A 20,727-nucleotide genomic window follows, 5' to 3' on the forward strand; every position below is an offset into this window, starting at 1 on the left:
ATGCTCTCACACATGGATGTGGCAGGCATGGAGAGCTTCAGCCTCTCCTGCAGAAGCTTTTAACACTTCGTTTTCCCCAGAACCGCCAGCTGAATCTTGCCTGCTTAGAAAGAGTCAAACGAAGATGCAGTTACAGACATTTTCCCCTTTTGCGCACCCCGTCACACCAAGCAGCCCACGCAGGCTCTCACCACCCTCTGGTGACAGCTGACTCATCCCACTGGGAGCTGGGGGATTGTCCTGCTCATGAGACCACCAACCTGAGGTGGGAGGGTGCAGAGTGTGGCCAGGGGGCAGCCAGAGGCTCTCCCACCCCTGTGAGTCCATGTCCAGCCCCCCACGGCTCTGCCAGACTTGCCTTTCCCCGAGGAGATCGTTCAGAAGTTCATGCCCAAGCTTTCCCTACAAAATCCAACAGCCCCTTGGATGGGCACTGTGGTGGTTTGGCCACAAACCCTGGCCAGCCAAGGGGCTGGGGATGCAGCTCTGGTGGAATGGCGAGCTGAGGACCCCCCTCCTCCTGCCCTAGAGGCACCAACGCTGTGTCCACGAGCTCAGGGCAGTGATGAACCCTCAAAGTCCCTGTTCTGCTCTGCAGAAAGCTGTCTCAGAAGGAATGTGTTCAATGGCTTCAGAAGCTAAGCACGTTAGATGGCAGATGTGAAGCAGCCTGGAAACACTGACTTTTTGGAAAAAAACCCAGAATTTCAACCAGTCCTTTGGGCAAACTCCGCCAGACTTGTGCAAACGAAACGAACCCAATAACTGAATTAGCATGAGATTGAATCCTGTGAGAGCAGGCAGGGAAGGGAGCTGTCTGTCAACTTGTCACAATATTTGGACATTGCTTTCAAGTCTTGAAAACAAACGATGTCAGTGTAAAGGAGGCTGGTGACGTGGGGTGGACGGGGCTGGTGGGGCTGGGAGGTTGTGCCTGGTCCCCCAGAAGTGCTAAATCAGGAATTTCATGGCACAGGTGGGGTCCGGAGGGTCATGAAGCACTGAAACAGCCCCTCCTCCCGGGAAGAAGTGGCAGAAGATGGAATGAACCATCCAGGGCTCCCACACTCAGAGACAAACGGAATTTGAGTTTCCTTGTGTGTGGCTGCTCCCAAGGAGGGCACATCCCTCCAGCACCAATTCTCACACCGAGCTTTGAACCAGACCCTCCCATCTGAGACCTCACTTGGCTCCTGGGGCTGTTCCTCCCTTTGGCTCCCACACCTGGAGCAGCCCAGCACTACCGAGGTCAGCACACAGAAATCCTCTCACAGACACATCTTTTTTGGGAAAGCTGCTTCTTTTCCTCTTGATTAACAAGAATTAAAACCAAAAGATTAAAATTCTGTCTCTGAAGAATCAAGCTCCAGACTGGGCAACTTCTGTGGCTGATCACACCAACCTCTCTGCAGCCTCTGGCCCCGGGGGAGTCGATTTTGAAAGGAAATTTCATCAAGGCAGAGCAAACTCTCACAAAAGTAATGATCAATAATTTTATTCATACACACTTGCTTTGAAACTACAATTAATACTTAACAAAAGTATTTCATGCAAACAAAGATTGAAGATACGGCGAATTATGAAACAAACAAACAAAAAGATGCTGTAATTTGTACATCAGTCTTGCCCACTACACTTCCAATGATTGTTTTTTTTATTTGAAATCTTTTGAAAAATGAATGGCCTCTCCAAATTTTCTGGTAGCATCTTGCAGACAAATGATATGAAAATAAATAATGTTCTCCTCCATATAAAAACAACATTTGGGTCTTAAAGTAATATTAAAACTATTAATGAGTTCAAGGTGGGATTACTCCATGTTTAAAAAAAAAATTAAAGTACCATACAGTAATTCGAGAAGTTTCAGATATTCTTTGTATTGTGCAAAACCACAGAGTGTTGGGAAATGCACATTTTAAAAAGAGCCAACAAGCTTCATTTTGTTGAAATTGTTTTTTTAAACATTCATTTTGATAACATGGGAGAGAACAAATGAAAGGTTTGGGGAACGAGCCATAGATTAAATTTTTATTGGCCCTTTAAGAACATTGTTTTTATACTCCAAGGCCAACAGTGGGTACAAACACATAATATAATTCATATTTTCAGTGAATTGGGGCTCTCAGCCCAGCACTCAGCACCCAGGGAGCTCCGTGGTTCCCTGGGAGCCTTGGAAGCCAAGCCAGGAGTGTGTGAAGCTCTGGAAGGATGGAGCCCTTGGCACTGTCACCTCAAGGGGTTCAGAGAGAAGGAAAAGAAATTCAGATAATTCTCAGGTGAATGTTTGTAAAGATCATGAACATCATCTTCCTTTCTATTAAAACGTTCCTGTCATCAATAATTATAAAACTAATGAAAACAACAGCTGCAGAGCGTCCAATGTAACCAGAGTGAGAAATGAGCTTCAATCGCAGCTGAGTGTCAATGTTGTTGCTACTCATCCTGCACTGTTTCAAATCATTAACAGACTTAATTTATTTATTTAGGTCAACTGACATCAGTGGAAGAAAAAAAAACCCCAGTTTCTGGAGCAGTTTTCTTTTAAATCTGAACAACGGTGTCACAGACAAGGAAAAAAAAAAAGCACAAAGACACATTTACAACACAGAAATACATTAAAATATCAACAGAAGATATCGACCTGTCATGGACGGACCAGCTGCACAAAGAACAGAGCTCCTCCTTCAGCAGGAGTCAGTAAAAATGGTACTAGAAAACAGCTGTGCTCGCTTGATTTACCAAAGGGAATCCCCCCCTCCAAGGATCAGTTCTGCTAAGACTTCCATCAACATGGAATTTTTAAATTGCACATAAAAATCTCAGTAGCTGGAAAAGAGGTAAGTGCAGCTGACCTACACAATCAGCAAGCATCACTCCCCGCCACAGCCTGACTCCAGGTACAAAAGCTGGACTCCAGATTCTGTAAGAAACGTATCAGATCTGATTTTATTTCTCTTCAAACGGTTTCGGCAGAGTTACTAAAGTTCTATAAAAAAGTAGAAACAGCATGGTATAGCCAGCAGTACCATGTGAATCCAAGAAGCTGATTTAATATTAAAAATTATAATAATACTTACACAACTCTTTTCAGGTTAAAAGTGAATTAGAAACATTGCCTAAGAAGTCCTCACCCCTCCCTGTGGGGTCAGGAAGTATTTTTACCCCATTTCACAGGTGAGGTAAGTGAGGCAGAGAGGTTAACAAGTGGCCCTCTCCCTCTAAAGGTTTTCCTGGGAACAGAGGGCTGTAGTGCATGAGGATTATTCATGGTAAGGCTATTTAATTCCCAATTGTTACTGGCACAGTGAGAGTCATGCATGGTTATGGAGTCAACTCTTACTTATTTCTGCAACTCAGCTATTTCAGATCCCATCTATGAGCGCGGGGCCGAGGGAAAAAAGTGCTTTTTAGTTTGTCTACTTCTTGACTACTCGGCAGCTCAGTGCCCACCGACAGAGGGGACACATCAAACACAGCCCACACTCACGTTTGCGAAGAGACAAAAACCCCTATGCACAATAACTTATGCTAATGACTAAAAGAACTGAAAATCACATTAAATATTTCCAGAAGATTCCTGGCAGGTCCAAAAGCCTACTGTAAACTTGATATACTGTAAATACGCTTTCTACTTGTATCAAAGCTTTCTTATTGGATTATTATTATTAATAATAATTATTTCCAATGCTATGCTTTGCTAAGGAGGACTGCCCTCCCGCTCACTGCTTGTGTCTCCTATGGCATTTAACTGGGATTGCATCCAGAGGCTCAGAAAACACTTTTCAACTGGTACCACTCCATCCTCAGACATGTCATCTTTCCAGCTAGAAGACAAGTTCCTCTCTTGCTCGACCTTATTAATTTTATAGAAGCCCAGCATTACTGAATTGGATCCACCCCAAAAGACAGGATGGGTTTCAAAGGCCAGCAGCATTCAGCCGTGATGGGTTTTTTTTAAAACTACCAGCTGATTTCCTGAACTTTCTTCAGTTTGTAAAAGGAAATTCAATTGTATTTCTGGAAAGAATGAAGAATCAGAAAGCAGAACTGCATTTCTCCTCCAAGCTGGATTAAGAAAGAGTACTTTATCGTGGGAATGTGCTCTCTTCTTCTCACATATGTGGCAACCTTGCTCAGAGCACCGAGCCTGGCCAGCGGGTGAAATGGTTGTCCTGGAATCCCATCACCCTGCTCTGCTCACTCAAAGGTGCACAAGAGCATTCAGATGCCTGAATAATGACAAAACTTGCCTAGGAGCCAGTTAAGTCCCATTTGATCCCGGAAAACCCCTTGGAAGTTTTACGGGGCAGGCCTGTGCCTCTCCCAGCAGGAATGGGGCTGCCCTGGAACCGTCTGGGACTAAAGCGCAGGGATGGAAACACAGCTCCCAAAACTTCCACCCCAACTTCAGTGCAATACAGTTTTCAATCACAGCTCCCAAAACTTCCACCCCGGCTTTAAAGCAGTACAGCTTTCAATTTGCCATTTGGGAATCTTGGTGGCAACGTGGGTGTCGGGATTACAGTTGCTCTCGAACACAAGTGAAAAGAGAAGCAGCTCTAATGCCTCTCCTTCTGTTGATACATGTTCTCTAGAAAACCAAATCTTGTGAAAAATATTACATAAATAACATCTGTCTCTAAAAAGATATGAAAACTCTGGCTGGATTCTTCAGGTTTTCCTTGCCATTATAAGTTCCTGGATTCTGAGCAGCCAGCGGGAGTTCTCAGGAAAGGTCAGAGCATGTGAGGGCATGAGGAAGAGCAGTGAGGGGTAACACAACTAATCCCTGCTTTATCCAACCCTGCCCTGCTCCTGCAGGATCCATGAGTTCACAGTACCTTTTCCTAAGCGTGACAGAAACCTCCAGAAGACAGCACACAGCTCACAAGCCTGGGGACCTGAGGTAACGGCGTTAAAGAGGAATTTCTGCTTCTACATCAGAAAAACTGGGAGACAAACGTAAGGGCTGAAGAAACTGGGTGTGAGAAGCAGCCAGGAAAGGAGCAGGTCGGTGCCCTGTCCCAGTGTCACAGCAGCCCTGTGACGCCGTGTCCTGGTGTGAACAGCACCGACTGTCACCGCTGTGCCAGCAATGGGACTTCCTTGGAAAATTCAGATTTCATCAGGAAAACAGAACTGTGGGACCATCTACCCAGGGGAGCTCCTGCCTGGTTTCTGGCTTGGTTCAATTCTGCCCCTGTTCTGCTTTGCCTACTCCCCAAACCTGTGTGCTGGTATTTCTCCCAGTATTTTCCTTTATTAAAAGCGTCTTTTTCACTTCACATTTTGAAAACAAGCACAATGGCATCTCTTGGCAGACTGGCATAGATGAGAGCCCCTTCTTTATTAAAATCTGAGACTCAGTAATCCATTATCTTAATTCAATCTATTATCTTCTACAGCGCGATTTCTACCCAGGTTTTACTAAACATTGTCAGGCTAATAATATTCAGAAAAAAAAAAAGAAGAAGAAAAGTGATGAATGCTGCATTAGGCCACATGCTTTATGGTGACTACCATCGTTTTTGAAGTACATAATACACAAAGGACAGAATGAACTCCCAGTCTTGACTGACAATATATTTGATACACAACAGTTTCAAAATTTTACTCCTAAAATGGTTGAAAAGTTTGGAGTCCTGTTTGTCTAGGCAATGATCTGAGTTCCTGTCAGTCGGCCGACGCCCCTCGTGAGCTGAACCTTGGAATGTCAGGGTTTGATCACTCCAAGATGCCCCTCATGGGAGCTGGGGGCACAAAAGGATTGAGACAGGGCAACAACCGGACTCCTGGAGTGTGAAAATTGCACATCCTGGCCCTGAGCCCGCGTTTTCCTGCAGGAGCAGACACAGTCGCCCTTCACATCCAACTCTGCTTCCCTCAACAACTGCCCAGCTCACCCCGGTCACCCCCGAGGTCCAACCCACCCCTCTGGCTCCCACCTGGCAGGATTGGATCTTTCTGACAGAATCTTTGGCACAGGTTCCGTGTTTTATTGTCATAAAAGATGATTAAAAAGTAGGTTCCCCTCCCCACCCCACCCCATTACATGTTCTAGTATAAATTGAAGTCTTTTATGGCAAATACCTTACTTTTCGAATATGTTTACATGCTGGAAAAATTGTAATCAGTCTGCATGCAGCAACAGAGACATCATGCTTCTGGCATCATCATGCACATCTGACAGACAAAAAGTGCCTGTGGCTGCTAATGGGATCAAGGCAGGAGGGAAAAAAAAAAAAAAAGGGAAATGCACCGACTACTATTTTACATGCTGTAACAAAACCAAAATATGCACAAAACGTTATTTACTGATATTGGAGTTAATATCTTCTGGTAAGTTGTAAGAGGAAATATCAAAATTTTTTTATCTAAGTGATAGGAGAGGAGAAGATTGCATTAATTACAGTGTTCATCATTGCAAATAAAGTCTATTTCCTTCTCTGCAAGTAATAAGCAGATGTGAAATGAAAGCCTAATTGAACCTCGTATAAAACCTGCAGGTAGCGATTATTATTTAAAAGTATATCTACTTTAAAAAAAAAGAGATTATACCCTAAGCCAGTAACAATATTCAAAACCTAAAGTAAAAATCAAAACAATAGCAAGAAAACATTTAGCTAAATCTAAATGGTGTCATTCAGAACAAGAACTTTCACAAATAAAGCACAAGTTGTTTTATAAAATTTTTATAATACTCTTTATGCTTGATACGATTATGTCAATAATATAGATCTGCTTATTATTAACCCTTATTATTAAGAGTTATTACTAAACATGCAAAATTCATTGCATGAAGCATATGTAAAACGTAGTAAATTCCATTCTACCAATAAAACGAGTTTTAGGTGCTGCTTCTTTCAGGCTTGATTATTCTACAGCCCAAAGTTTTCTGAATTAAAACTGATTATTTAAGACTAAATCTCACTTGATTTTCATGAGTTATTCTGGAGAAATCAGGAAGTCACTTGGGGCTGCATTTTTCGTTAATTTAGTATACATAATGCTTTCTTCAATTTACTGCCCTACACTGCAGACTATAAATAAACACGCGTAAATAAGATTTAAGGAATTACAGCTTCGTTTTATATTCCAGGTTAATAAATTTCATAGTAAAATATTGGTATTAGAACCAGTTAACAGTAAACTTGAGGAGTGGTGTAAATTAAACCAACTGAACAGACAATGGCACCCTGGATCACAGAATAATCTCATGGAGATTAAAAATTCACAAAAGTATTATTAAAATTATTACTAGCATCATCATCATCATTATTATTATTATTATTAAAGACAAAATTTCACCCTTGAGTTTATCACATGCTACTCTTAGCACAAATCCTGGAGATGTGGCCACCACCCGAGTGCTTCTTTTTGGGATCTTACAGGATGGGTTCCTCAAGCCTCAGGGTCTAATTTGGTTTCATCCCCCCTCCCAGCCATTCCCAACTCTATTTTTGCCCTGCCATATTTTGCCAAGGCTTTCAGCAATGTTTCTGCAATGCCTCTCCCCCCTGGAGCTGACCCCGCTCAGTCTCTGGATCTGCCCCCGAAGTCTCCGGGGAGCGCGGGGAGGACGCTCCCACCTGCCGGCATCCGCCCCCAAGGAATAAATGCTCGAGGTGGCTTCTCCTTCACACCATGTGTCAGATGTCTTTCCAACACCACAGAGTGGAAAAGGGAGCAAAAGGACAGTGGGAAGTTACAAAATATAAATGTACCAAAACATGGGTAAGTTTTGACAAGTCAGTGGCGACTCCTGAAAGAAAAAGTGGGCACTGTACACTAATTTATCTCCTGCTAAGACAACATCGCTGCTGCAAAGCCCAAATCCTGACTAAGTGGCCCTTCCCTCACCTCACACCCTCTAACCCTACAATTTCCAGGCCCAAATGGAATCAACAAGGCGAAAGCCTAAAAATTGTAGGGTTACAACTGTTCGCCACGGTGGGATTTGTTCTGCTGTTTCATGCTACATTTTCTACGAGGGGGTGCGCGAACTGGGGGTTGACGTAAGAGAACCCTTCAAAATCTGTTTGGTCTATGTTGGCAATGACCAGCTGATCTGGAGGCGTCAACACCGGCTGTCCTCGTGTGAAGAACTTATCGAAGTTTTCAGCCCCTTTGCCGCACTGCAAGGAAAGAGAAAAGCAGAAAAAAAAGGCTGAAAAGAGCCAGCAATACAACAGCAGAGTTGTCAGGATATGTGCAAGGTTTTCCCTCGTTTCTTATGAGTAGGGAGAGCCTACTCGTAAGGGAAAATTGAGGGAAATTTTTCTTTTCAGGTGTTTTGTCAAAAAAATCCCAGGCAAACAGTGAAGTTTTAATAGCTGAATCCTGATAAAAAGCAGACAGAAAAGTTTCCATCCATCAGCGGGAGGTGACGAGATAAAGAGGCATAAATATTCAGCATTAGTGGGATACAAAAGGAAAAAGGAAATATTTTTATAAACATATGTTGGCAAGAGATACTTTCTTTGTCAAGTCGTTTCATTCTTTTTAAAAGCCTTACAACACACAATTAAATTTTTCCTGTTAGTCTCTGTTTCCTTTATGATCTGCAAAAAGCTTAATGCAATTCATTTATGTGCTTTGAGTCTTCATGGAACTGGCTAAAAACTCTTATAAAATCATAAATGATAGCAGGGCCTCAGTCCTTGGGATGGCAGGAGGGCTGGGCAGGGAGCACATCCCGGGACAGGTCCTTGTTCCAAAACTTCCTATCACAGGTTTGCTCCTTTATTTCCTTCAGAGACTCATTTTTGGGCAAAGTCCAGCCACGAAGGGGGTTAAATACACCTACAGCCTGAGCACAACTCCTTCAGAACAGAAAACAAAAGAAACCAAGTTTGTAGAAAGAAGAGTTTTGAGGAATGCAGAGAACACTTGATAAGCAGGGAAGTGTGATCAAAAGCATGCTAAAAAATTGGAAGGAATGAAATTAGCTTGTGTGAAAGAAAAAAAAATTTAGGAAAATCAGGCATTGAATGTTGTGGAAAGGTGAGGAGGAAACTGGTAAATGTGCTCATCTCAAAACTACTGTGACAGGTCTTTGGACAAAGCAGGTGTGGGATAAAGGCAGTGGACGTTTCTTCCCATTGTTCCTGACCCTTTCCTCTCTATCCATCCCTTCAGCATCCCTGCATGTGGATATAAAGAATAAAATTACATTATTATCTTCAGACTCAGAGGATAACTCGGAAAGGGCAGAATATGGCTCGTACAATAGACCAATATTAAATATTGATTTTTTTTCCTGAATTAATGCAACACGAGTAAATCTGTGCATTTGTAGGAGAGGGGCCCACTGAGGGGATTCAGAGTGAGAGGTTTGGAAAGAGCCCAGGGGGAGTTTCTAACCTGTTCACAGAGCACCTGGCAGGCGCTGGGCTGGCCCTGCCACCTGAGCTGAGCTGCACAGAACTTCTGCTGCCTGGGGCACACCTTGGCTCCTGTTTCTGACCACGAGCCCAGCGCTCACAGAGGACACTGCTCCAGCCTTGGAAGAACACCAGCACAGGGACACTGCACCACGGTCAGGCTAACAGGGCTCTGTTCCCTCCACTCATCAAATAGCCTGGTGCCCACTGAGCCTCTGCATTTTGGGACAGAATCTCTGGAAAGCAAGACTGGGAAGAACTGAACTTTGACAAGGAAAAAAACCTCTGAATTCTTGGCGTGATAGCTGATGTAGCCCCAAATGAAGTCAAATTAATTTAGAGGCACAAGAGCCAGCTCAGAGCAGCCACAAAAGGATTTTTTTTTTTTTATTGCTAAAAAGGAAATTTTTGCTAAAAGAATCTTTAACAGATAAGCCTCATACTGAAAAAAAGAAGCTATTTTCTTTATTTTTAAGTTTTTTTCCCTCTTCTTTTTTCAGCAAGTGGAAAGTATTCAAACAAGCCGGACATTGAAACCAAAGTTCCTGAGACCACTAGGTCTCCCGCTATTGTTTATGCTAGTAGAGGCTAAGAAATAAATCCCATGAAATACGGGTATATTTTGGGTGCAAACAGAGTAACTTATAAATAATTTTTTATTTTCAGTGATACCAATCTTCACATTAAAGAGTAACACTGCTGTTGTGAACCTTAAGGCAGTATTAGAGTACAACAGAAATTACAGGACTCCTCAAAACCTTAAACTTGGAAATATGAGTAAAATGTCCTTCTTGCCAAATAATCACTCCGTGCCTCTAACCTGTGAAATGTCAGTCGGGAAGGGAACATGTTATTGACAGCACCCAACTGCTGACCCCAAATCTGCAGCTCTGTGTTCCAGTAAGGACTGTGGAAGGAGCAGGATTATTCCTGCAGGAAAGCACTTCCCAGAGAAGATGCACTGACAAAAGTTTCCAAAAAAAAAAAATCACCCCAAACAAAGCCTATAAATACATCCATACCGTCAAACAGGATAAGGGTTGTGTGGTTTTTGCTTTCTAAAATCAATATGCAGCCCTGGAAGGATTTAAAACTTGTGCAGATGTGGTGGTTAGGGACATGGGTTAGTGGTGGGCTTGGCAGCTCTGGGATATAATGGTTGGAACTCGGTGATTTTAAAGGTCTTTTCCAGCCTAAACGATTCTATAATTGTATGACACTGATACAAATAGAACCAGCACTCACCATAAATGAGTTGTGCACAGGGTATGTAAATACTAGACTTGGGTTTTAAGTTATTTTTGTCTAGGAAAGTCGGGCCCCGTGCGAATCCGCCTCGGTGCATTTTAATAGCAGCCTGTGCAAACAAACCAGGTCATGATAACCAGGGAGACAGAGCACAGCTGCTCTGAGGAGGAGCCAGGATCTGCCAGGAAGCTCTGATGGAACCAGACCACACTTCAAGCTTTTAGCACCCTCATGCTGGTGTTACTTTTAACTTCAAGGAGACTCTAAGCACTCGGCTGCTGAGCTAATAAAACTTACAGATGTGAAGGTAGATTGGCTTTACGATCAGCTTTAAGTTTGATTGAGCAGCATGTGATAAAAATCTTCCATAAAATACACTCTGAGAGCTCCCCTTTGCACAGCCAGCTCTGGGGATGGGCTGGGCAGGGCTGGCAGCACCATTCAAGTTCTTCACTTATTTACATCCTTCCCTGCATGCAAATCCACACCACAGCAGAAAGGTATTTCCTTTAGCAATAAACACCCTTCTCAGCTGCAACTCTCCTGCTGTTGATGTGAAAAAGGTCATTTGTATGAAAAAAGTGAAGAGTAATTCAGGTATTGGCATCCCTCTGTTCATTAGCTTGTGGTACCTCAGTGGTGTGCCTGTATTGGCAAATAAATCGGTGCAAAGAGCAGTCACCCTACACCTGAAATGCTAAAGCCAGCCAGGATTCTCAGCTGAAAAATAAAAGGGTTAGAGAAGAAAGGTTCAATGTTAGCACATAACAATTTACAGCTGTTCCTTAAAGCTTGTGTTCTTGTGTGCAAACTCTTCTCTTTGCCTGTCCATAAAGCACAGCACACGCTGAAAGAAATTCTGGCTCAACAAGCAAAGCTCTTCCAATTCTAGTTTGCAAACAGCTCTCAGAGTAAGGACATCTTTCCACTTGCTTGGATTTCTAAAATGTTCCTGTAGATACATGTGTGCAAACCAGTAATAAACACGGAAAATAAGCCAGGGATTAATCTTGCAAACCGAGCGGACATCACTGTAGGATGGGGAATAAAACCCTGTGCGGGGCAGCCAGCCGTGGAGGAAATTCACCCCTCTAATCCAAATCCCTCAGTCAGATCCTGACTTTAGATGCTGCTCAGAGGAGACAGCTGTTACCCACATTTATTACCAGTCTCAAGTGGCTGATGTGGATGTGCTGAAGTTCTCAGCTCCTCGCGCGGTGTGCGACCATCCAGGCGGGGCTCAAACCACTGCCAGGGTGTTTTTTGCAAGGCACAAAGTTCCCCAGGTTACAGCACACGGTGCCAAGGCACGAGCAGGCTCACATCAGCTCTGCCCTCAGCAAATCGCTTTGTTTTAGCCATGCCCCAGGATCTGCCGTCTCACCCCGCGGAGAGCAGGGCTGCAGTCGGGGAGGGAAGGACCTGGCATCTCACTCACCACTTTAGGTTTGAAAGGTGGCTGAATCTCCCTGTTCTCCAATTTTTCCCAGTCAATTCTCCTGAAGAAAGCGTGTTCCCTGATGTCTCTTTCACCCTCCAGGCCACAGCCAAGGCGTTTTGCAGGATGTTTAGTCATCAGCTGTTGGGACGAAAACACCAAACCACTCAGTTTAATGCTGGAAGGAAAGTGAGAGCGACTTTCCCCTGCTCGCAATCCTCTTGCTCATCTCCTGAAGACACACACTGCTAATAAAATTGTTTTAAAAAGCTAAAATGAAGTTTTGGAAGAATTTTCTTGTTTGATCACTGGAGACAGCAAATCAGCAACAAAACTGGGGGCTGCACTGGGGACGTTTTTCCCACTGGGCAGAGATTGCTGCTGGAGGTGCAGGTGGTGCCCAGGACACGCTGCCATCCCTGCTGGCTCACAACTCCCTCCTGGATTCCACCTCCAGTCTCTCAGTTCAATCTTATAGATCCCCAGAACAGTTCCTGCCCTAACTCAACAATCAATTAAACATCATAAATTCCAATGCACTAAAGCTCCATGAAGTACAATCCCCCCCCACTCCCATTTCATTTTTCTGGAGCTTGTTCAAGACATCTCATTACAGAGCCTCCAATTCTTTGGCACCCAGCTGACAATATCTAATCTGTGTTTCCTCCCTTGCATTCTTAATGACATCCTGGTCAATACTCTACCCAGTTACAGAGATTAAACAGATTTGGGAAAAAAAAAACATCCCCAAATCCACCAGCCTGGCGTGCTTAGAAACTGGAATGTGCTCCCTAATTAACAAGTTCCTCTGCATTTTCCAATTGGTGTGTACACTGGCAATAGTGCAATGTAGCCTTAAACTCTCAGTTCCAGTTTTGTAGGGACTTTTTATACAAATTATCTATGATTAATGTACTGCTGGGAGTGATACCTCAACAGATCTTCTTAAAACCTCAGCACCACTTTAGTCTCCTTCCAAATGTTGAGTTGATCTGACTCCAATTTTGAACCTAAAATAAAAGTGACTCTAAGCAGGTTTGGGAAGTGGTTGTGCACGGGGCAGGAATCACACCCTTCTTCAAGACTAACAGCAATGTTCCCATTTTTGTTACCTTTTCCAAGCCCCTTGCTTTGACAGTAGGTGATAAAAGAAAATGGGAGTATTGATTCTAGTAGTTTTAATTCTTTCCAAAGTTGCTGCATTTACCAAAACCAACGAACTCTCAATCAGTGGAATGGAAGTCAAGCAGACAAATCAATTCCAAGAGCAGAGTGGGCACGTTTGTCTTGCCCAGTGGTGCCCAGTCCTGGGATTGCTGAGCTACCACTGACTGCAAGGGTCAGAAACTTTCTCATATTGACTTCTTAGCTCAGGAAAAATTCCCACTGAAACCTGAGATTAATTTGTCAGTTTAATGCAGATGAAGAACATGTCAGTAGCACAGAGACTTGCCCAAAATCTCAAGGTGCAGGGTAATTTTAGCTTCCTGCCCTCCTGACATGAGCACCCAGAGAGCAGCAAACAGAAGAGCTGAAAACAGGGCAATTACAGCAGGTTCAGACTGTGCTGTTCGAATGTGTGATTTTCACAAGGCAACAATCTGAATGTACTTTACAAAAATACATCATGTTTATTTTTTGTTGGCCAGCACGTCTACACTGATATAAACTCCAAAATTAGCATGGTCTTTCGTTTTACCTTCTTGTTCTAAACACCTTTTCTTTTCCTTGGTGATTTTCTTTAATGGACTAATATCCAGCTCACGTATCATACTTCATAAATGGTTGAAAAGGATAGGAAGAATGTAAAAACCAAATTAACGAAGGCAGTGGTGTTTTATCAGTGTACGTCAGACATCAAATAACCCATTACAGGTGGTGGATTGGAAAAGCTGCAGACTGATGGTGCTCTGGAGAATCACAAGGAATCAAAGGCAAGTCAAATTAATTCTTTTTTTTCCTAAGCTAATCCCCTGAAGCCAAATCTATTATTTTCCTCTAAAAAAATGTAGTATCTAAGACCAATTTTGGGCCACACAGGTACCACTGGGTAAGAATTTCCCCATGGTTTCCTTGCATTTATGCTAAAGATTTTCACATAAGCTCGTCTTCACCTACATTTAAAAATGATTCTCCTAAACCCCTGTGCTCTGATGCTGTCATTAGACATTCTGGGCTGAGGACTCGCTGGAGAACCTCCAGCCAAGCTGAGAAATCTCACCCTGCAAAATCGGGGCTGTGCTGCCATGGGTCGAGAGGCAAAGCAGGGGGAGACTCTTCACACCATGGTCCTGTTTAGAAATTCTGCCCTGGATTTGGCAGCTGCTCATCCTGACATTTGTTCTTTCCATAAAACAAGCAGGCACGGAGGGAAGAGCCCAGCACTTACCAGTGACACCAAGTGACAACACAGCCTGACTGAAGTTGTCTTTTAAATACTCCAGTGCTGTGTCAGAGCCAGACAAACACAGCTACTCACGAGGATTGCCAAAAAGGAACTTAATGAAAAAGAACATTTCATCTCACCCCCTTGCAGATGGAGACAGCTTCTTTGGACAGTGATTTTGGGTAGGAAACATTATGCTCCATTATGGACTGGAAGAGTTCGTCTTCGTCTTCCCCATCAAATGGAGGCTGTTGAAAATAAATCACAAGTGAGTAACTTACTGAGTTTTCCTTTTTTATGTCTTTGAATTCTCCACTTTTCATAAAATGGCATGACAAATACCATGCCCAAAGAGATCCAGGAACATGCCTGATCCAGAGATGCCCCAACATCCTTGTCCAGGAACAGCCCCCGAACCCACAGCAATCTGCAGCCTGGATATCTGCTGACCCAGAAGTTCAGTGTTTGACAGTCTCAGATCAAAATCAAGGAAAAAAAGTTCATTTCTGTCCCCAGAATGGCAGCCAGGTTAATGAAATGTGTGCAGGATTATCTTTGGGATCAGCTTTAATCAGTTTTTAAAGCCACTGTGCACCAGACAGGCGAAACACTTCAAAGTGTGAAGTTTGGAGAGTAACTTTCAATTTCCTTGTACTAAGGTATATCCATTCCTCACTTAATTCCAGTTAAACTCCAGTTCGTTTTATGTCATGGCTGTAGATTCTGCTTCTGAGACCATCACAAGAAAGGGCTGCACTGATATTTTAAAATGCAGGGGTAGGAAGTGCCCATGGATAAATCCCCAGGATATGGGCCCTGTGCAAGGCCCAGCTAATGGTAAATCTCCTCTCCTCCAAAGCATTCAGATGGCCAATATTTGCCATTCAGCCTGCAAATGTTAACAGCTGCAATTGCTACACATTAAAACTTTTACAAGGTCCATTGGATTTTCACAGAGAAACTCTTAGAGAAGGCACTTGTTACAAATGTGTGTTTTAAGCTTGGGAAACGCCTGCCTTTACCCTAGTACTCACCGAAATCCAGTTGCAGGAATCTTTTCCAACTCAAGACTAACAGAATTCCATAAAGTTGGTGCTTGTCTGCCATTTATGGCAGCACAGTGTTGCTTCCCTACCCGAGTGACTCAGAGAGCAGCCTCTCATTAACTGTGCAGAATGAGGGGTCTGTAAGCGAGCACACTTCCCAGTACTGAGACCCACATTTTACCCCCAGGACATACGGTACAAAAACTGTATTCTTGGGACTTAACTGCAATGCAGAGCTTATACACACATTCTTATTATGCTTCCCTGTGGTTTCAAACTCCTAAATGGTATTTCTTCCACTTGACATGCATTTTCCTGCTCAAGTGTCTCCCTTTCAGTTCTGAAGATGGCTATTTATAACATTATTGCAGTACAAAGGAGCCGTATTCAAAGGCAGAGCTTGATTATGTGGGTGCAACATAAAGAGCTTAAAGCCTAAATACATTCTCAGTTGAGTCAGTCAAGAGTACAAGGAGATAACAGCAGAATGAAAGGCTTCAATCTTATCCTGTAATGGTCTAAACCTTCAGGGAGCCTTGAAACAGAGCAGCCTTGGAGGGCAGGAGGAGGTCACAGCAAGCAGGGGAGGGGGAATCTTACCTGGCCAGCCAACATCTCATAGAGCAGCACACCATATGCCCACCAATCCACCGACTTCCCATAGGGCTGGTAAGCGATAATCTGCAGAATCACAAAAAAACCAAAGGAAAAGCCCCTGTGTTAACTGACCCCCGGCTTTGTGGTATATTAGGTACACGTGGAACATGCAGAGAAGGACAGATTTCCTTGGAAAAGGCCAGAAAGACAATCCTGTAATCCTCGCTCCAGCTAATCACGGGTTTCAGTGGGAGTTTCAGTTGGATTGTTTTGCAAGTGTGAGTCTAAACCCACCCACGCCCTTGGTACCCTGATATTGAGGAAAACGCAGCTCTCAGGAGCTCTTGGGATGTGCATTTGAGGGCAAAGGAGGAAGTACAGCAGCACAAGGTAGGAGACAAGGCAAAACCTTTACCCAACTGTTTGTGTCAAAGTTTGAAATCATGAGGCTCACTTAACTTACGGGCTATCAGTGATTAGACCTTTATTTTCAATATTTATATTTTCCGTTCTGCTGTAAAAGGAATAAAAGTTTAGGAAAAGAGCAAAACTCCAGTGATCCCAGTCAAATTTTCCCAAGCCACATGATTGTGACACTCAATACGAAGTTCCAACTACGCCAAAAAGAAAGGGGGTTTGGGTGTTCAGACTAATGGAAATGTCAAGTATTTTCCACGCTCCGGGTTCACATGTGACTCACAGCGCAGTACAAATTGAGTTCTGACACAAGGGAAGGCTGCAAGTGCCAGCAGCAGCCACGTCCCCTCCTGCGTCATCCTCTTTAATCGAGGCCTCAGAGATCAGTGCTCATTTATTTAAGAGCTACGTTAGGTGATGCTGTGGAGGAGTTTGGAGGAGCAGGTCTTCCTCAGACCTCTTCCCAAATAACTGTGAAGGGATGCAGGACATCCCAGTCCCTGCCCATCCCCACTGAAGGCGGCATCACAACCTTCGACTCCAACGTCTCTACTCCGCTGGAGTGAGCAGGGAACTGAGGCAGTCAGAGCTCCACAGGGGCTCGCATTTCATTTTCCTGTTTGCTCCGTTTTTATTCTTCGTGAAATAAATTGCCCAGTCAAGCGCACATCACACATCCTAAATTTTTTAGTTGTCTGAAAGAGAAGTTGAACTGCCAAGTTCCATAGTTGCTCAGGAAAATAGTGAGTCACCAGTGCAATAAAGCAGGACTGCCTGGCTACTAAATAAAATTATGGTCTCTGTGTGGATATATGTCCTGGCCTGAGATACAGCAGCACACGACTTCAAAATTACTGCAATGTTTCTAACCAAAGGATTTCAGAATCAATGGGGCTTTGGAATATATTAGAAAACCAGAGATAATGACAAGATTCTCATCTGGAAGGCCCAACAAAGAAGGCAGTCTGTATTAGTTGTCTCTTAGCAGTAATATGGGCTTAAAAATATATATTTGGGACATTTATTTTGTCTTATAGTACTTGACATACTTGGTTACTCTCCCTTCCATTTCCATCACCAGTAAGTCCCTGCTGGAATCAATATAGCCTTTTGAAACACCAAACACTTCCAAACTTTCATCCAGGAAAAATACTGGCCTTTACACACAGAAAATGACAAAACATTTCATCCTCAGTCCTTCTCTGACAACGTCTCCCTGCCTTATGGAAAAGAATATTTTATATAAAAAGGGGGATAGTTTTCAGGTCACTGTTTTGTAGGGGCAGAACATTTTGTACAACAAGTGCAGTCCCGGTATGTGGTTTTTGGGAGGAACAGTTTCTTTCAATTAGCAAATGAGAAAAGGATGGATCCACAGCAGTGAGAAAGAAAACGCTGCCACACTGCCAAGGTTCTGTACCTGGCAGCCAGGTCTGTCCAGGAGCCCACGAATCCACTTCTGTCCCTGTTGTGAAGGAGTTTGATGGGATTACTGAGAGGAGGGAATCACTTAAATGCTGCAGTGCCATGTCCTACAGTGAAAGCTGTACCAGAGCATGGACTCAATGATGCTGATTTTTATCCAGCAAGAGGTGAGCCAAGGCTGGGCTCTTCTCTAAACAGCATTCCCATGAGGAAATGCAACCTCCCCTAGGAAATCTGCCTTTGGGAGAGAATATCGAACGGAATCATTAGGAGAGGCAGAATTACCATGGAAAAAGCTCCAATGGATGGTCCGAATCACTACAGTTTTTCTGCTGTTTGATGCCACATCTGATGAACAGAGCAGTGCCCCTCTGAGCTAGCACACACCTCCCTCACCTCAGCCAGTCTGTGATGGAAGGGTGGGAATTGAGACATGAACACAGCCACCAAGGCTGGAAAATCCCACTGCAAATGCAATGACAACACCTTTTTCATTCAATTATCTCCATGGAGGAAAAGGTGCTGCTGCCACCGCTGCTGTACACGAGGAGTTTTCTTCCTTTAATCCCATCTAAATGCACCCAGTTTGAATCAGCAGCTGGGTCCTGGTGAGGCTGCGGCACCAGGAAAACCCAGAGCAGGCGTTTGTTTGCCACGTTAACTCCTCGTGCTGGAGCTGCTCACAGCATTAATTGGGAAGTGCAACCCAGAGGGAAGAATGCTCACTTCAAGGCAGGAATTACACGTGGGAGGAAGCAGATGAGCCTTCAGTGTACAGTCAAACATGCATTGGTAGGAAGTCAGCAAGTTCTAAACGTGTTTTCAGTAGTTCCCTCCTCATCACCCAGAATTCATCGTGCGTCACCTCCCCAGCTGCTGCACCCAAAGCCATCCCTGCCTGCCTTGCAGCAGCTGCCAAAGCCATTCTGTCTGCATGTAGAAATTTTGGGATCCTTTAGAGCAAATGGGGGTATGTGAACATGTCCTCCTGTCTCGGCACAGTGTGCAGAGCAGACCCAGAGCAGTGAGGGAGCTCCTGTCCCTAGAAATGAAGACCTGTACCCTCCTCCACCTATGATTCCTTGTTCTCACTGCCCAGGCAGCAGTGGAAAGCTGATGGGATCCTTCTCCCTCACTAATTTAAATGATTGCCTTTTTCATGTCCTTTTGCATTTCAAATGTCCCATTTCACCCATTTATTGCCATGCATTAAGAGCTCTGCCTTTCCAGGTTCTGTGGATTTGAGCACACAGAAAGAGCTCAGGAATTTCTCTCATCAAGCAAAATTGGCAGAAGGACTTGCTTTTCCTCTTTTCCTCTATTTTGCCTCCAAGGAAGGCAGAGTTAAGAGCAGGACACAGAGATTAATATCAGCAATTTGTAGGAATGTTTAGATCATTGTAGCTAGTAGCCAGTTGGGATGAAAAGATTATATCCCAGAGGCAAGAGGAAATCTTTTGTGAGCATATATGATGTGTGCTGGAAAAGTTAAAACTCAGTTATTAAAAGAAATAAATATTACTAGCACAAGAAACAGTCAAATGCACTTTCCAAACCTTTTTGCCTCCCACAACCCTGGCAAATTCAAGGTTGGAACTGAACGTCTTGAGGCTGTGAGACGGAAGAGAGGGGAAATGGAGTTTCTAATTTAAATTCCTCTGAAATTCAAAATCAGCACTGTGGCTGCTGCAGGGATGCTGATGGTGGGGTTCTGTGCTGGCAGAATCCCTTCCCCCTAATCCTCTTGACATCCATCTCCTCCTGTCTCTCTTGACTGGTCAAGGAAACACAAAGTACCAATTGATTTCACAGCTATTTTACCACTCTGACCATAAATATTTAAGTTCAGCACATCAGGAAATACTCTGTACAAGATAACCACTTTCTGCCCGAGAGAAGCTGTCAGACCTGGGATCCCAGCAGTTTAACCTCTGCACATTCCTCAAATTGCACAGCGTAGGAAAATTAACAATAACTCCAGCCCATTATACACCCAGGTAATGGCAAATGGCAACTTTCCCACTCGGTAAAAAAGGAAAACATTATTTTGCAGCACACCAAATTGGGGGGTTCACTTTGCTGAAGGCAGCACTGCACTCCTCTGCTTTTCCACGCAGAGCTGGGGCCGGGGACGCCAGCGGAGCTGTCCCTGCAGGGTCCTTGCAGCTGTGTGTTCTCTGATCCATCTGCGGGCAGGTCCTGCAGAGGCAGCGTGGGCTCCCCCAGGCCCCACGAGAGCCACCACATTCTTCCCCAAATGCTGCTGAAAGGAGCTAATTCTCCATTTTTCAGTGCAGCCCACTCACATGATTCTACTCCAGATACCTTCAAGAGTTTATTTAGATTCAGCTCCTTTATCTCCACCCAGCAGGGAATGTGACCGTGCAAATGAATTCTCATTAAAATCTATTAGAAATTTATACATTTTAGCCCACGGAAACATGGGCTGAAACACCCCTGCAAGTGAAACAGGAATGTTCCTTTGAAGTTTACCACAGAACAAGTTAGCAAACTGTCAGTCACAATAATGTCTTCAGAGACAAAAGAGAATCAGCCAAGTAAACAAAATAAAATCAAATCTGTCTGTAAGATAACAGACTAATTTTCTCTCACTTACTGGATGTTTTGGTAAAAGGTTTATTTCTTTATATGAAATTTCCAAATAAAGTAAAATAATTCGCTCCAGCATTGACCCACACTAAGCATCCTGGTATTGACAAAATGTTCTTTGGCATTAACTGGCACAAGACAATTGCCACAGAAAGGCCACTAATTTGTAATATTGGC

At 43.8% G+C, this 20,727-nt stretch overlaps 1 protein-coding gene across 2 annotated transcripts in view; it reads right to left on the reverse strand.

The window, feature by feature from the left end:
* Nucleotides 1-1,479: 1,479 nt before the first annotated feature.
* PRKCA (protein kinase C alpha) overlaps nt 1,480-20,727 on the reverse strand; it is a 144,915-nt gene continuing 125,667 nt past the window's right edge. For both annotated transcript variants that reach the window (XM_066200338.1, XM_066200339.1), the window contains 4 exons: nt 16,102-16,182; nt 14,596-14,703; nt 12,070-12,210; nt 1,480-8,135 (listed from right to left, as the gene is read on the reverse strand). In XM_066200338.1, coding sequence (XP_066056435.1) covers nt 7,971-8,135; nt 12,070-12,210; nt 14,596-14,703; nt 16,102-16,182 — 495 coding nt within the window. In that variant the 3' untranslated portion in view covers nt 1,480-7,970. The remainder of the gene's footprint in view (nt 8,136-12,069; nt 12,211-14,595; nt 14,704-16,101; nt 16,183-20,727) is intronic.

Source organism: Chamaea fasciata, unplaced genomic scaffold (genome assembly GCF_029207755.1).
Source record: "Chamaea fasciata isolate MVZ Bird 193981 ecotype frontalis unplaced genomic scaffold, bChaFas1.0.hap1 SCAF_19, whole genome shotgun sequence".
NCBI classification, from domain to species: Eukaryota; Metazoa; Chordata; class Aves; order Passeriformes; family Sylviidae; genus Chamaea; species Chamaea fasciata.